This window comes from Saccoglossus kowalevskii, chromosome 1 (assembly GCF_978046115.1).
Source record: "Saccoglossus kowalevskii chromosome 1, keSacKowa6.1, whole genome shotgun sequence".
Taxonomy (NCBI): Eukaryota; Metazoa; Hemichordata; class Enteropneusta; family Harrimaniidae; genus Saccoglossus; species Saccoglossus kowalevskii.
Window position 1 is genome coordinate 827,973 of NC_140641.1, and position 17,487 is coordinate 845,459.

Consider the following 17,487-nt stretch of genomic DNA (forward strand, 5'->3'; position numbering starts at 1 on the left):
TTCATTTACTACTTGGCTGTCGTAATTGGTGAATAATTCATTTACTACTTGGCTGTCGTTATTGGTGAATAATTCATTTACTACTTGGCTGTCGTAATTGGTGAATAATTCATTTACTACTTGGCTGTCGTTATTGGTGAATAATTCATTTACTACTTGGCTGTCGTTATTGGTGAATAATTCATTTACTACTTGGCTGTCGTTATTGGTGAATAATTCATTTACTACTTGGCTGTCGTTATTGGTGAATAATTCATTTACTACTTGGCTGTCGTTATTGGTGAATAATTCATTTACTACTTGGCTGTCGTTATTGGTGAATAATTCATTTACTACTTGGCTGTCGTTATTGGTGAATAATTCATTTACTACTTGGCTGTCGTTATTGGTGAATAATTCATTTACTACTTGGCTGTTGTTATTGGTGAATAATTCATTTACTACTTGGCTGTCGTTATTGGTGAATAATTCATTTACTATTTGGCTGTCGTTATTGGTGAATTATTCATTTACTACTTGGCTGTCGTTATTGGTGAATAATTCATTTACTACTTGGCTGTCGTTATTGGTGAATAATTCATTTACTATTTGGCTGTCGTTATTGGTGAATTATTCATTTACTACTTGGCTGTCGTTATTGGTGAATAATTCATTTACTACTTGGCTGTCGTAATTGGTGAATAATTCATTTACTACTTGGCTGTCGTTATTGGTGAATAATTCATTTACTACTTGGCTGTCGTAATTGGTGAATAATTCATTTACTACTTGGCTGTCGTTATTGGTGAATAATTCATTTACTACTTGGCTGTCGTTATTGGTGAATAATTCATTTACTACTTGGCTGTCGTTATTGGTGAATAATTCATTTACTACTTGGCTGTCGTTATTGGTGAATGATTCATTTACTACTTGGCTGTCGTAATTGGTGAATAATTCATTTACTACTTGGCCGTCGTTATTGGTGAATAATTCATTTACTACTTGGCTGTCGTAATTGGTGAATAATTCATTTACTACTTGGCTGTCGTTATTGGTGAATAATTCATTTACTACTTGGCTGTCGTAATTGGTGAATAATTCATTTACTACTTGGCTGTCGTTATTGGTGAATAATTCATTTACTACTTGGCTGTCGTTATTGGTGAATAATTCATTTACTACTTGGCTGTCGTTATTGGTGAATAATTCATTTACTACTTGGCTGTCGTTATTGGTGAATAATTCATTTACTACTTGGCTGTCGTTATTGGTGAATAATTCATTTACTACTTGGCTGTCGTAATTGGTGAATAATTCATTTACTACTTGGCTGTCGTAATTGGTGAATAATTCATTTACTACTTGGCTGTCGTTATTGGTGAATAATTCATTTACTACTTGGCTGTCGTAATTGGTGAATAATTCATTTACTACTTGGCTGTCGTTATTGGTGAATAATTCATTTACTACTTGGCTGTCGTAATTGGTGAATAATTCATTTACTACTTGGCTGTCGTTATTGGTGAATAATTCATTTACTACTTGGCTGTCGTTATTGGTGAATAATTCATTTACTACTTGGCTGTCGTTATTGGTGAATAATTCATTTACTACTTGGCTGTCGTTATTGGTGAATAATTCATTTACTACTTGGCTGTCGTTATTGGTGAATAATTCATTTACTACTTGGCTGTCGTTATTGGTGAATAATTCATTTACTACTTGGCTGTCGTTATTGGTGAATAATTCATTTACTACTTGGCTGTTGTTATTGGTGAATAATTCATTTACTACTTGGCTGTCGTTATTGGTGAATAATTCATTTACTACTTGGCTGTCGTTATTGGTGAATAATTCATTTACTATTTGGCTGTCGTTATTGGTGAATTATTCATTTACTACTTGGCTGTCGTTATTGGTGAATAATTCATTTACTACTTGGCTGTCGTAATTGGTGAATAATTCATTTACTACTTGGCTGTCGTTATTGGTGAATAATTCATTTACTACTTGGCTGTCGTTATTGGTGAATAATTCATTTACTACTTGGCTGTCGTAATTGGTGAATAATTCATTTACTACTTGGCTGTCGTTATTGGTGAATAATTCATTTACTACTTGGCTGTCGTTATTGGTGAATAATTAGTCCCCGTTCGGACGAAGTTCGAAAACGGGGACTTATAATTCGGTCTCCGTCCGTCTGTGTGTGTGTCCGTGCGTCCGTCCGGAGTCGTATCTCAGAATCCCTTGGACCGATTCCGTTCAATCTTTGCATGTGCCTAGTACTTTATGTGGGACATATGCACATGCAGTGGTTTAGCGATTCGATTCAAAATGGCCGACTGGCAGCCATCTTGTTTTTGACTCCCATGTGCGAAGCACAAAATGGGAGTCTCTGCAGTTAGTGTGTGTGTGTGTGTGTGTGTGTATGTGTGCATGTGTGTATGTGTGTCCGACTGTTCCACTGCTATCTCAAGAACCATACATCGGTTTTTGATGAAACTTGGTGCATAGATGCTCTGGGCCAATGCGCAGATTTGATTAGGTTTTGGTAAAAATCCATGCTCGTTAATTACCTAATTTGCATGATAATTAGCTAATTTTTAGCTGTTCTATGACTGTTCCACTGATATCTAAAGAACCACTCATTGGATTTTGATGAAACTTGGTACATAGATGCTCTGAACTAATGCTAGGTTTTGATTAGTTTTTGGTAATAATCCGTGGATACTAATTACCTAATTTGCATAATGATTAATCAATTTTCGTTTTTTCCACTGATATCTCAAGTACTAATCATCACATTTCAATGAAACTTGGTACATAGATGTCATATGACACTGCACAGACCTGATAGTTTTTATGGTAATATCAGTACATATAATTACCTAATTTGCATAATTAATTAATTTTCAGCTTTTGATATAAGTAGTGAGCATTACATTTCAATGAAACTTAGTACTTACATACTCAAGGACTATGCAGAGATTGATTGTTTCGGATAAATATTTGTGCATATTAATCACCTAATTTGCATAATTAGTTAATTTTTTGCTTTTCCACGGGTATCTCAAGTACTAATCATCGCATTTCAATGAAACTTGGTACATAGATCCTTTAGGACTATGCAGAGACCTGATTAGTTTCAGGGTAAATAATTGTGCATATTAATTACCTAATTTGCATAATTAATTTTCAGTTTTTCTACTGATATCTAAAGTACTAATCATCACATTTCAATGAATCTAGAATTATGCAGAGACCCAATTAGTTTTTGGTAAATATTTGTGCATATTAATCACCTAATTTGCATAATTAACCAATTTCCAACTTTCACACTGATATCTCAGGTACTGATCATCACATATCAATGAATGTTTATACATGGATGCTGTAGGACAATAGACAGACCTGGATAATTGTGGGTTAAAATCTGTACATATTAATTACCCAATTTGCATAATTAACCAATTTTAAGCTTTCACACTGGTATCTAAAGTACTAATTTCCATTTTAATGAAACTTAGTACAAAGATGCTCTAGGACAATGTACAAACCTAATTAGTTTGTGGTAAAACTCTGTTCTTATTATTTCCCTAATTAGCATAATAATTCATAATTTTTTGGTTCTAATCACATTTCAATTAAACTTGGTACAGAGAGTTTTTGTTACATTGCGCAGACCTCATTAGTTTTACAATCAAATCTGTTCATGTTAATTTTTGATTTGCATAATTAGTTTTCAGCTAAGTAATTTCAAATTATATTTAATGTGTCTCCAATACTCTCAGCACATGGGAGTTCTTTCTAAGCTTTCTTTGATTTTTAAGTTATCAGTACTTGGTGTAGCCGCAAGCGCAGACAATCTCCGTCATCACAGCCTTCAGTTAGCAAGCAGTTTAGGTTCGGTGAAGATTTGACCTGAAAAAAAAATCATTCCCCAACGACACTACAGATGTTGGGCAAGATTATTACTTAGTCGATATAATATCCATCGGTCAGCACAACGATTACGAATTTCAGTGATGGAAAGCTTAGTACAGGGCTTTTCGTCGCTGGTCCACAGGGATGCATCGACCATGTGTTCGCCATTTTGGAAAGTGATTTTATTCTGTGGAAGGGCTTCTCGACGGTCAGTCGGAGATTGTATATATAATTTTGGGTGATCATACATGAAAATATAATAACACACCAGAGATTGCAATTGTGGATTGATGAACGATTCTACGTTGCTGATCTTTATTTCTCCTTCGAACCCCTAGGAACACGCAAAAGATGGCAGGTGGAGTTTTTAAAATACATATCATTCATATCAAAACAAGAAAAAGTATTTGGCAACACGGCAGCCTGTACATAGCAATGGGACGATCATCAAAAATTTTTATCGATCTCAAAAGATACAATAGAATGATCATAAACTTCCAAAAATTACATGTCAACAATGAGTAACACATTATCGACTCATACAAGTAGTTCAACATGTGGGATGTAAAGGATTACTATCTTGATAAAACTTGATAAGGATGACAAAATCACTCACCTAGGAACACACAAAAGATGGCAGGTGGGGTTAAAGGTCACCACATGTTATGAAATGCGCCATCACAGGTGATATTGGTAAAACGTTTGTTTTTGTTAAGTACAATAATTCAAACTTGATAACAAGATTTTGTGAGCCCTTGTCACACCAGAGGTAAAAGGAACATTAAAATAATCAAACTAATGTGTTCCATGAACACTGGTCACAATTCTATGACGTCATTTAAGTGAACTGCTCTATGGTGCGTAAATTAACGTTTTTGATTGGTCAAGCGATTGACCTCGTGTCACATTTTCATTATAGATGAAAGTGCTTGACAAAAAAAAAAACAATCATGTACACAATCAACAAATGGCTACAAAATAGCTGTTAACTTTCGCTGTTTTTATTTCGTTGACTACCGACGACTTGTGCGACTAATACCAGATTCTGCCGTAAATTTCCCCATCCGAAAAATTGCCCTGGGCGGTTTCACAACTGGTGGACCCTTATTTGGTGTTCATATTTAAAAAAAAAATTATCATCAAATATTTTTAGAGGGGCTTATATTTTCATTGAAAAATCCACCTACGCCAATTTTCAATGCCAGCAGTTGGACCACCCAAAATGAAAGAAACTATTGCAGAAGCTAATCTAAATTTGCTAATTAAAATTTTTATACATTTTTTTTTTTTGCTGGATTAAAAAGTAACGATTATTGTGCACCAATTATTTTGTTTCATTTTATTAGTAACGAAAGTATATTCTAAACGAACTGCAACTGCATTGCTTAGTAGCAAATGATTGCGGTATAGCAATCCGGTCATGCTGCATTTTACCATTGTTGATTATTACCTAGTAATAATTATAATAACGTGCAAAATATAAATTCGTTGAATTATAATGAAATGCAAATAAATTACAACTTATTTCATCGTAAGCGAATGATTCCGATCGCATTTTTAGCGCTCGATGCTGTAGAAATGAATATCCGCCATGTTTGTCCTAAGCGGTGTTCTTTGACCTGACAGGTCCAATCGATAATTAGTCCCCGTTCGGACGGAGTCCGAAAACAGGGACTTATGTTTTGCCCTGTGTGCGTTCGTGCGTCCGTCCGTGATCACCTGTATCTCAAACATGCATGGACCGATTATGTTCAAACTTCACTCATACATCACACATTATATGGGACATATGCACATGCATTTTTTTCATGATCCGATTAACGATAGCCGAATAGCAGCCATTTTAAGGCCGAAAATGCATCAAAATCGCACATTTTCACCATTCCGGACCCGGATCTCAGTTATGCATGGACGGATTTCGTTCAAAGTTGGTACATACATTATACATAATAGGACCTTGATGCACGTCATTTTTTTTTTCGGATCAAGTTCGAAATGGCCGACTGGCGGCCATTTTGTTTTAAAAAATTCAGTTCTGGATCCGTATCCGAGACATGTCTGGATTGATCAAGTTCAAGCTTCACACACACAAGGTACATCATGTCACAAATATGTATGTGCATTTGTTTCATGATCCCATTAACGATAGCCAAATGGCGGCCGCTTTAAGGCCGAAAATGCATTGAAATCGCACATTTTCACCATTCCGGACCCAGATCTCAGTTATGCATGGACGGATTTCTTTCAAATTTGGTACATACATTAAACATAATAGGACCTTGATGCACGTCATTTTTTTTTTCAGATCAAGTTCGAAATGGCCGACTGGCGGCCATTTTGTTTTAAAGAATTCAGTTCTGGATCCTTATCCGAGACATGTCTGGATTGATCAAGTTCAAACTTCACACACACAAGGTACATCATGTCACAAATATGTATGTGCATTTGTTTCATGATCCCATTAACGATAGCCAAATGGCGGCCACTTTAAGGCCGAACATGCATTGAAATCGCACATTTTCACCATTCCGAACCGGGATCTCAGTTATGCATGGACGGATTTCGTTCAAATTTGGTACTTACATTAAACATAATAGGACCTTGATGCACGTCATTTTTTTTTCCGGATCAAGTTCGAAATGGCCGACTGGCGGCCATTTTCTTAAAGAATTCAGTTCTGGATCCGTATCCAAGACATGTCTGGATTGATCAAGTTCAAACTTCACACACACATGGTGCATCATGTCACAAATAGATATGTGCATTTGTTTCATGATCCGCTTAACAATAGCTGAATGATGGCCATTTTAAGACCGAAAATGCATTAAAATCACGTATTTTCACAATTCCGGAACCAGATCTCAGTCATGCATGGATGGATTTTGTTCAGATTTAGTACAATGTGTTGTACATATGCAGGTGCATTTCGGTCATGATCTGCTTTGAATGTATATGTCACTCAAATATGAACGGAACGGGGACGTGTCATTGACAATGACTTGTTAACCAATGAAAACAATCGAAGACGCGAACATGTTCAAAATACCATAGCTCATTTAAATATGTTAATGTTATATTGAACGCAGCACGGAGAGATTTGCCGATGTTGTTGTACGATCTTTTTGGTTGGATTTTGATGGAAAAATGGCGTGATTTCTTTTTAAATGAAAACATTAGTTGGTTTCAAAAGATAAACTGAGCATTTGAAGAATAATTTAACATTGTTTACAGCGATAACAGCTCATTGTCGAAATGAAGCTATTAACCCATTCACACTAGCCGCAATAAACATCAATACTCTTAAACAGGTGTCAATGACTACGGCAAAACTTTTAGGCATCAGAAAAGACTAAAATATCACCTTAAAAAACTGCAGAAAAATCGCCTTGGGTGGTTTCTTGGTGCGATTTTTTTTTTAAACCTGAACTGCTGAACCTGGCCGAATTTACGACATAATCCAGTAATAATGTTGTTTTTACAACACAAACCAAACAGCCCTTTTCAGGGCCACCCACATCATCCAAAAAGAGATGTATACCGTACAAAATAATGTGTGTGTGCGTGAAATATTTTTTTTGTGTATGACTACTGCCTAGAAAAATAAATAAAAAGGCAGTGCAGCCAGACGGATACTTTGTAGCCATGTGTTCATTGTTTGCGTACAGAGTGACCTTTGCTATTTTACTGTTCCATTTCAAGTGTAACATGGTGCGTGGTCCTTGACGTAGTGCGTGTTTTTTGCCTGACTATACGCCATGAATGTCGTTAGCCACGAGTCTCAGAGGCACTAAAACAACGCCTTGTAATCGTGTTCATTGGAAAACAAAACAAATCACTAATAAATTTATGAAAACAGCTCCTTTTTGAATCGACCTAAAAGTACTCTTTTAATTCGCTCACCAAAAATCAATAATTTCCAATTTTAAGCTATTAATTCGCGCACGGTACATTCAAACATACATCATTATATACATCATTTGATTTATGTCTTGATTTCAGTTTTGAACCAATGAGGACATGCTATGCTATGACATTACTCTTTCTTTTTCTTGTATTTCAGTCTGTTGTTGATGATTGGATTGAATCCTACAAGAATGACAGGGATGCAGCACTTATTGAACTTATTAATTACTTTATGCAATGCTCCGGTTGCAAAGGTTTAGTGGTTCCTGAAATGTATGTGTCTGGTAATATGGATTATAGTGATATTATTCGCAAAATGACTGAGGAGTTTGATGAGGTTTGTATTTGCTATGGTATAGCATTATGCCCTATGTATCCTGCTACTTTCTAGGGTTCTCTGTCAATAATAGTTTCTCAATTATTAATTCTTGTTGAGTAAAGTCCAAAAACTGGACTTGCGTTTTGTTGATCCAAGTGTCTGTATGTCTTCGTGTTATCATTCCTACTTATTCTTCGGATGCAGTTTTTCCAAATTTTGTTTGAATATTGCTACATTTGCTAAGTAATGCGATATATTGTATGGATATCGTTCAGATCATTGTGTAATTACTTTGTATTGTAATTTTACTTTGCAAAAGAGGAGAAGAGCCTTTCGAAAATTTAATCCATCATTGTTACAAGATAGTGCATATGTTAGAAAAGTAAAATAAACAGTCAAAGGAGTTGTTGATCAGTACAAGATACATGAAATGAATGTTTGGGACAAATGTGAATTTACTATTAATCCTCAATTATTTTTTGATGTATTAAAACTACAAATACAAGGTATGACCATTGCTTATACAATCAAATCTGTGTTAACAACCACCTGTGCAGAGCGGCCACCTGCTCATAGCGACTACCTTCGTTCAGTTCATTCATAATTTACACGTTAAAGACACTGGACCATCTGTCCAACGCAACCAGCGACCACCCTATTGTAGATCTATTCACACTTGAACCCATGTATAACGACCACCAACATTTCCATCAGTAGGTCTCAGCAAAAGGACAAAGCTACTTGCGAATCGTTTAGATTTCAGAGTACGCAATCTTTTGGGCTAATCGGCAGGGGGTGCATTTCAACTTGGTTTGTGAAGTTGCGAAAAAGTCCCATTGAATGTCTTCTGAATGTAACTAGAAAGATGTCATCAACTCTTTAACAACAAATTAAAATAGTTTTTCTCGATTGTAGTATACTATCGATCCCCAGCCGGCCAGCGGCACTTCCATGGAGTGTCTCACATGTGAAAAGCAAATTCCTGCCATCTCGTAAACAGAGAAAAATGAACCAGTTTTGTTAAGTGAGATGTTTTATTTACCTTGTCAAAATGAAATATCCAAACAAAATAATAAAACATTCGTTTATTTCGTTTTCGTTTGACTTTCTGATTCTACACCGAGAGTTGGAGCAATCGTTACGAGTTTGGTAAATTTTGTTTATTATCAATGCTTTTCAAACACGGCAATTTTGCCTGTGCATTTTGTCACAGTGTACAATCGACGCTACTAACGATAGGACTGATTACCGCCTGTAATGGAATATATGTAAGAGACTGGGGAATAAGAGTGTGAAAGATGGAGCTGGAACGCCAATGCGACCAATCATTGACAATCGTTGCATTGTTCTCATGCATTAATTTCATGAATGAATCCATGGGCAGAATTACTTGGTTCCAGTGAATTTACATGATATAATTAGTCCCCGTTCAGACGAAGTTCGAAAACGGGGACTTATAATTCGGTCTCCGTCCGTCCGTGCGTCTGTGTGTTCGTGCGTCCGTCCGTCCGGAGTCATATCTCAGAATCCCTTGGACCGATTCCGTTCATTCTTTGCATGTGCCTAGTACTTTATGTAGGACATATGCACATGCAGTGGTTTAGCAATTCGATTCAAAATGGCCGACTGGCAGCCATTTGAAAATGTTGTATTTTAGACATGCTTCGTCAATTTTCATTCAAACTTGGTACATAGACTATACATGTTAGGATACATGTCCATGATGATTTATTTCACAATTGGATCAAAGATGGCCGACTGGCAGCCATCTTGTTTTTTGAAAATGTCGTATTTTGGACATGCTTTGTCAGTTTTCATTCAAATTTAGTACATAGATCATACATGTTAGAATACATGTCTCTGGCCGTCCGTGAGTTCCTGAGTCTGTCCGTCCGTGTGTCCGTCTGTCCGTGCGTCAGTCTATCCAACGTCATATTTCAGAATCCTGTGGACCGATTCTGTTCATTCTTTGCATGTGCCTAGTACCTTATGTGGGACATATGCACATGCAGTGGTTTAGCGATTTGATTCAAAATGGCCGACTGGCAGCCATCTTGTTTTTTGAAAATGTTGTATTTTGGACATGCTTTGTCAGTTGTCATTCAAACTTGGTACATAGATTATACATGTTACAGGATACATGTCCATGACGATTTATTTTGCAATTGGATCAAAGATGGTCGACTGGCAGGCATCTTGTTTTTGTTTTTTTATGCTGTATCTTGGATGTGCTCTGTCAGTTTTCATTCAAATTTGGCACATACATGTACTTTATACAGGTTAGGATGCATGTCCATGACAATTTGTTTCAAAATCTGGTCAAGGATGGTCGATTGACAGCCATCTGACTTTTTGGCCTAACTACTATATTTCCACAATTTATGTACCATTTTCATTCGTATTTGGCACATACATCATACATATCAGTGTGTTTCATAATTAGATCAAAGATGGCTGAATAACGCCCGTTTTTATTTTGGCCATACTATTATGTCACGAAACACGTGTTTTGATGTAAATAAACAATCTGTTGTATACGCCACTTGGAACTCAAGTTTCAAGGACACGCTCGCGACAACCCCTATGCTTTAATATGACGAGCACAAAGAGAACTTAACGGGGACTGTGTCATTTTCAATGACTTGTTTGTAGTAAAAAAGTAAAACTGTTTAATTATTCAGATGAAAATGAGTGTCTTTTAATAAAAAAGACCTATTTATTGTACAATGTGTGGGTTTGCTTTAATGTTTAGCTTATGATCTCTTAAAATCTCCGCCCTAATTAGTATTCATGATTCAATGAATAAATTAGGCCACCTTCATATAAAGACCACCTGTCTATAAAGGACAGTTTGGCTCAGTCCACTGACTGTCCTTTATAGACAGGTTTGACTAGCTTTCTCAGAAAAATAGAACAGAACGAACAATTTAGGATCCTTGAAAAAGAAATTAATGAGTTGGAAAATAATATACCAGGGTACATGTGAATAATGCTGCTGTCTTGGAGGAGAAAAAAGAATCTTTAGTAAATCTGCATAGTTTAAAAACCAGTGGGGACTTATAATTCGATCTCCTTGCGTCCGCTTGTCCGAGGTCATATCTCAGAATCCCTTGGACCGATTTACTTTATGTGGGACATATATGCACATGCAGTGGTTTAGCGATTCGATTCAAAATGGCCGACTGGCCGCCATCTTGTTTTTTAGCTCCGCTGTCGAGCGGAGCTTATCATATGAGTGATTGTCCGACGTCTGTTGTCCGGCGTCCGTGTCAATATTTTACTTTTTCGACTTCTTCTTGAAAACTACAAGCCTGAATGCGTTGATACTTGGTGTATATGTACTTTGGGTAGACCTCTCTCAGATTTGTTCATTTTGTAATGATATCTTTAGTTCTCTAATTTTGTTGAATATTTTTGGTAAAAAGTGATATTTTCGACTTCTTGTTAAAAACCGCAAGTCCAATTGCTTTGATATTACATATGTAGGTACTACATGTGGACCTCTCTCAGATTTGTTCAATTTGTAATGTTGTAATGATATCTTCAATTCACTAAATTTGGTGAGTATTTTTGTCATTTTTAGTAAAAAGTAATATATTTTGACTTCTTGTTAAAAACCGCAAGTCCAATTGCTTTGATATTACATATATAGGTACTACATGTGAACCTCTCTCAGATTTGTTCATTTTGTAATGATATCTTTCATTCTCTAATTTTGGTGAATATTTTTGTCATTTTTGGTAAAAAGTGATATTTTCGACTTCTTGTGAAAAACGACAAGTCCAATTGCTTTGATATTATTACATATACGGAACACATGTTTTGATGTAAATAAACAATCTGTTGTATACGCCACTTGGAACTCAAGTTTCAAGGTCACGCTCGCGACGACCCCTCCGCTTTAATATGACAAGCACAAAGAGGACTTTCAAAAAATTTACGGGGACTGTGTCATTTTCAATGACTTGTTCGTTCTAAACTGCGAATAAGTACTGAGAAATAATTCTAAACTCATAGTCGCTGTCGACATAGGAAGTAAAGTAAGCAAATAACACCGAATAAACGGCAAGGTAAAGACTATGTCTAATTATAGTAAACACGTACTGTGTGCGTGACTCGAACCGGCGCTCGCGTACGACACCTAATCGCCTAGCTTCACGCCACTACACGTCTTCCCCTCGGCCACCGGGCTTCCCCAAAAAAAGATGCTTAATAACCGAGCTTATTACGTGCAGAGAACATGAAACCCGTCCAGGCGATCCACGCGACACGCGCGACACAGCGTGGCCAGAATGCGGCAAACTGCAATGGGCGAGCAGAGTGAACAGGGTACCAGATATTTTTTAAATTTGGAAAAACAAAACTATATCGATAAAACTATAACCCATTTGAAAACAACCAGTGGTATTGAAATTACTGACCTGGTTAAAATTGTGTTACGAATCATTGTATCATTCAAAACAAGTTGTTCCCATTAATGATCTTTTCTCAGTCAACTTGCCACTGTTATCCATTAGCCAATAACAGAAGCAGAAATGCTTGCAGTGTTAAAATATGGAAAACGGTAAAACGCCCGGCAGTAATGGCTTTCCCTGCAAGTTATATATAGAAAAAATGGAATAATATCAAACTGTTTCTTGTAAATGCTATAAATTATTCATTAGAAGTTGGTGGTATGTCTATTTGCCAAAAACAGGGCATTATTACTCTTATACCTAAAAAAGGCAGAGATAAATCTTTGTTAAAAAATTGGCGTCATACATGTATAACATTACTCAATACTGATTACAAGTGCCTCGGGTTGTATTGCAGAATATATAAAAAGGTTTTACCAGTATTTGAAAAGGCATTTGATACCATAGAATAAAGTTACATTGAATCAGTAGTTGGGTTTTGGAACCTATTTATAAAAAAATGGATTAAATGCTTTTATAATGATTCTGTTTCCTCTGTGATAAACAATGGTCATGCAAGCAAACTTTTTAAAATATCTCGGGGTGTGAGACAAGGTGACTCGCTTTCGCCATACATATTCATACTTGCAATTGTCAAGCCAAGCTCTCAAAACAAACCCCAAATCAGAGGGGTAAATATTGGTGGTACAGACTTGTCACTTGGACAGTACGCGGACGACTTTCCTCACATTGGATGGCACAGAACAATCGTTGCTTTCAGTGTTTCATGTGTTAAAACATTTTGCTAGTATTTCTGGCTTAAAAATTAATGTTGAAAAAACTAAGGCAATTTGGTTTAGTTCAACGAAAAATTTTAAACAAAAGATGTGCCCCAATTTAAAATTAACTTTGTTAGAAAATAATTATGGGGTTGATCTTTGACCTAAATCTAGTAAAGATGGTCATATTATATTATAATCAAAGAAAGCTTAGAAAGAACTCCCGTGTGCTGAGAGTATTGAAGACACATTAAAAATTAATTCAAAATTACTTGTACATGAGATATTGATGGAAAAGCTGAAAACTAATTATGTAAATCAGGGAACTAATATGAACAGATTTAAGTGTAAAACTAATAAGGTTTGCACAATGTATCAACTTGAAGTTTCATTGAAATGTGATTAGAACCCAAAAAATATTAATTATTATGCTAATTAGAGAGTTAATATGAACAGATTTTAACCCAAAATTAATCAGGCTGTCTATTGTCCTAGAGCATTTATGTACCAAGTTTTATTCAAATGTGATGATCAATACTTGAGATATCAGTATTAATTAATTATGTTAATTAAGTGATTAAGAAGCATACAGATTTACCAAAAACTAATATGGTGTATAGTCCTAGGTTCATTGAAATGTGATGGTACTCTTTAAAAGTTTTATTGAAATCCAATGAGTGGTTTGTAGACATCAGTACAACAGCCATAGAACAGCAAAAAATTAACTAATTATGCAAATTAGGTAATTCATAGGCACAATTATTTATTATAAAATTAATCAGGTCTCTGCATAGTCCTAGAAAATGTTGCAAGTCTCATTGAAATGTGATGATTAGTACTTGAGATATCAGGTGAAAAGCTGAAAATTAACTAATTATGCTAATAAGGTGATTAATATGCACAAATATTTACCCAAAAACTAATTAGGTCTCTGCACAGTCCTCAAGTAACTATGTACCAAGTTTCATTGAAATGTGATCATTACTACTCGAAATATCAAAAGCTGAAAATTAATTAATTATGCAAATTAGGTAATTAATATGTACTGATATTACCCTAAACACTACCAGGTCTCTGCAGTGTCATATGACATCTATGTACCAAGTTTTATTGAAATGTTATGATTAGTACTTGAGATATCAGTGGAAAAGCCGAAAATTGATTAATCATTATGTAAATTAGGTAATTAATAATATTAACAGATTTTTACCCAAAACTAACCAAATCTGCGCATTAGTTCAGAGCATCCATGTGCCAAGTTTCATTGAAATCCAATGAGTGGTTCTTCGAATATCAGTGGAACAGTCATGGAACAGCTTGAAATCAGTTAATTATCATTCAAATTAGATAATTAATATTCATTGATTTTTACCCAAAACTAATCAAATCTGCGCACTAGTTCAGAGTATCCATGTGCCAAATTTCATCAAAATCCAATGAGTGGTTCTTCAGATATCAGTGGAACAGTCTTGGAACAGCTAAAAATCAGCTAATTATCATGCAAATTAGGTAATTAATATTCATAGATTTTTACCAAAACCTAATCAACTCTGCGCATTATCCCAGAGCATCTATGTACCAAGTTTCACCAAGATTTGATTAGTGGTTCTTGAGATAACGGTGGAACAAAAAAAGTGACAGACATACAGACAGGGTAACTGCAAAGACTCCCTTTTGTGCTTCGCACACGGGAGTCAAAAATAAGAAATTATCATTGCTTTTTGCTGCTTGGAGATGTACACATTTATCTTTGATTGGCAAGATCACAGTTGTAAAAAAATTGGCCATTTTTCAATTAATACATATTTTTATGGCTTTGTCAACACCCCTATATACATATTAGAAAAAATAAATCATCTTATTGACCAATTTGTTGGAAATAACAAAAGACGCAAAACCTTAAAGAAGATATTAAATCTGCCCAAAATCATTAAAAGCTAGTTGGGTGAAACTGTCGTGTGAAAAGAATGAGCACCCATGGATGGCACTCTGTCATGCGATTTTTGAAAACTATGGTTATTCCAAAATAAAAAATATGTTGAGAAATGTAAAAAAAAATTCAAAACCTTTTTTGGTGTGAAATCCTACCCATTTGGCATAGTTGCATTGAACAAGTGGTTACCCCCCACCCCTGAAAATATACAGAGCCAAAATATATGGCTAAATTAAAATTAAGTACGAGTTTATAGATAAATAATATTTGGTATATAAATGATTTACAAAATGAGGATGGCTTGTTTTATAAATATAGCGAGTTTGTTCACAAGTATAACTTCCATGTAAATTTTATTGAATTTCACGTTTTGCTCAAATCCATTCCCTTTTCTTGGAGAAAAGATCTTGAAACTCGGCCCTGAAAATTGAAAATAATAACTTTCAAGATAAGTCTAAACCACATGAATTTTTGTATAAATGCCTAATGACAAATCATGATGAACCGTTAAAAGTTCGCAACAAATAGGAAAAAAAGTTAAAAATTCAAATTCCAGCTCAAGACTGGAAATTGATTTATAACTTTTCAGTTTAGGTATTTGCACAGAATTATTTATACAAACAACACTTTATGTTTATGGCAAGTAGTATACTGTTCTTTATCTACTTTTTGCAATGCAGATTAGAAACAGTTGAACATCTTTTCATCACGTGTCAAAAAACGAGAGAATTCTGGTATTAATGTTTGCTATTATATAAAAGCTGGACAAACAAACATGTACTATTATCAGATAGAGATACCGGTAATATACAAACAGCATATTTATTCTGCTCAGAGTAAAAAATGTGAGCCAGACATGATAAGCGTAAAATACCAGATAAAAAATGCTTAATTAATGGAAAAAGAAATTGCTTTTAACACTGATACCATTGCACAGTTTAACAAAAAGTAGAACTGCTTTAAAGGTTGATAAGTTGTAAACTTTGTCTTGTTGACAAATATTTGTGTTTTTCCTCGTCCCACAACCTGTAACCTTGTCTTTGTGTTTGTCAGAGGTCTTTTTTGACTCCCATGTGCGAAGCACAAAATGGGAGTCTTTGCAGTTAGTGTGTCAGTATGTGTGTGTATGTGTGTATGTGTGTCCGACTGTTCCACTGCTATCTCAAGAACCATACATCGGTTTTTGATGAAACTTGGTGCATAGATGCTCTGGGCCAATGCGCAGATTTGATTAGGTTTTTGTAAAAATTCATGCTCGTTAATTACCTAATTTGCATGATAATTAGCTATTTTTTAGCTGTTTTATGACTGTTCCACTGATATCTAAAGAACCACTCATTGGATTTTGATGAAACTTGGTACATAGATGCTCTGAACTAATGCTAGGTTTTGATTAGGTTTTGGTTAAAATCCATGCTCGTTAATTACCTAATTTGCATGATAATTAGCTAATTTTTAGCTGTTCTATGACTGTTCCACTGATATCTAAAGAACCACTCATTGGATTTTGATGAAACTTGGTACATAGATGCTCTGAACATATGTGCAGATTTGATTAGTTTTTGGTAAAAATCTGTGCATATTAATTACCTAATTTGCATGATAATTAGCTATTTTTTAGTGGTTCCATGACTGTTCCACTGATATCTAAACAACCACTCATTGGATTTTGATGAAACTTGGTACATAGATTTTCTGAACTAATGCTAGGTTTTGATTAGTTTTTGGTAATAATCCGTGGATACTGATTACCTAATTTGCATAATGATTAGTCAATTTTCGGTTTTTCCACTGATATCTCAAGTCCTAATCATCACATTTCAATGAAACTTGGTACATAGATGTCATATGACACTGCACAGACCTGATAGTTTTTATGGTAATATCAGTACATGTAATTACCTAATTTGCATAATTAATTAATTTTCAGCTTTTGATATAAGTAGTAAGCATTACATTTCAATGAAACTTGGTACTTACATACTCAAGGACTATGCAGAGATTGATTGTTTCGGATAAATATTTGTGCATATTAATCACCTAATTTGCATAATTAGTTAATTTTCAGCTTTTCCACAGGTATCTCAAGTACTAATCATCGCATTTCAATGAAACTTGGTACATAGATCCTTTAGGACTATGCAGAGACCTGATTAGTTTCAGGGTAAATAATTGTGCATATTAATTACCTAATTTGCATAATTAATTTTCAGCTTTTCTACTGATATCTAAAGTACTAATCATCACATTTCA

General features: G+C 35.0%; 1 protein-coding gene across 2 annotated transcripts in view; it reads left to right on the forward strand.

Annotated features, from left to right (window-relative positions):
* The window catches only part of LOC100371347 (cohesin subunit SA-1-like), a 311,470-nt gene that overhangs the window by 53,289 nt on the left and 240,694 nt on the right, over positions 1-17,487 (forward strand). For both annotated transcript variants that reach the window (XM_085498240.1, XM_085498246.1), the window contains exon 5: positions 7,967-8,146. In XM_085498240.1, coding sequence (XP_085354366.1) covers positions 7,967-8,146 — 180 coding nt within the window. The remainder of the gene's footprint in view (positions 1-7,966; positions 8,147-17,487) is intronic.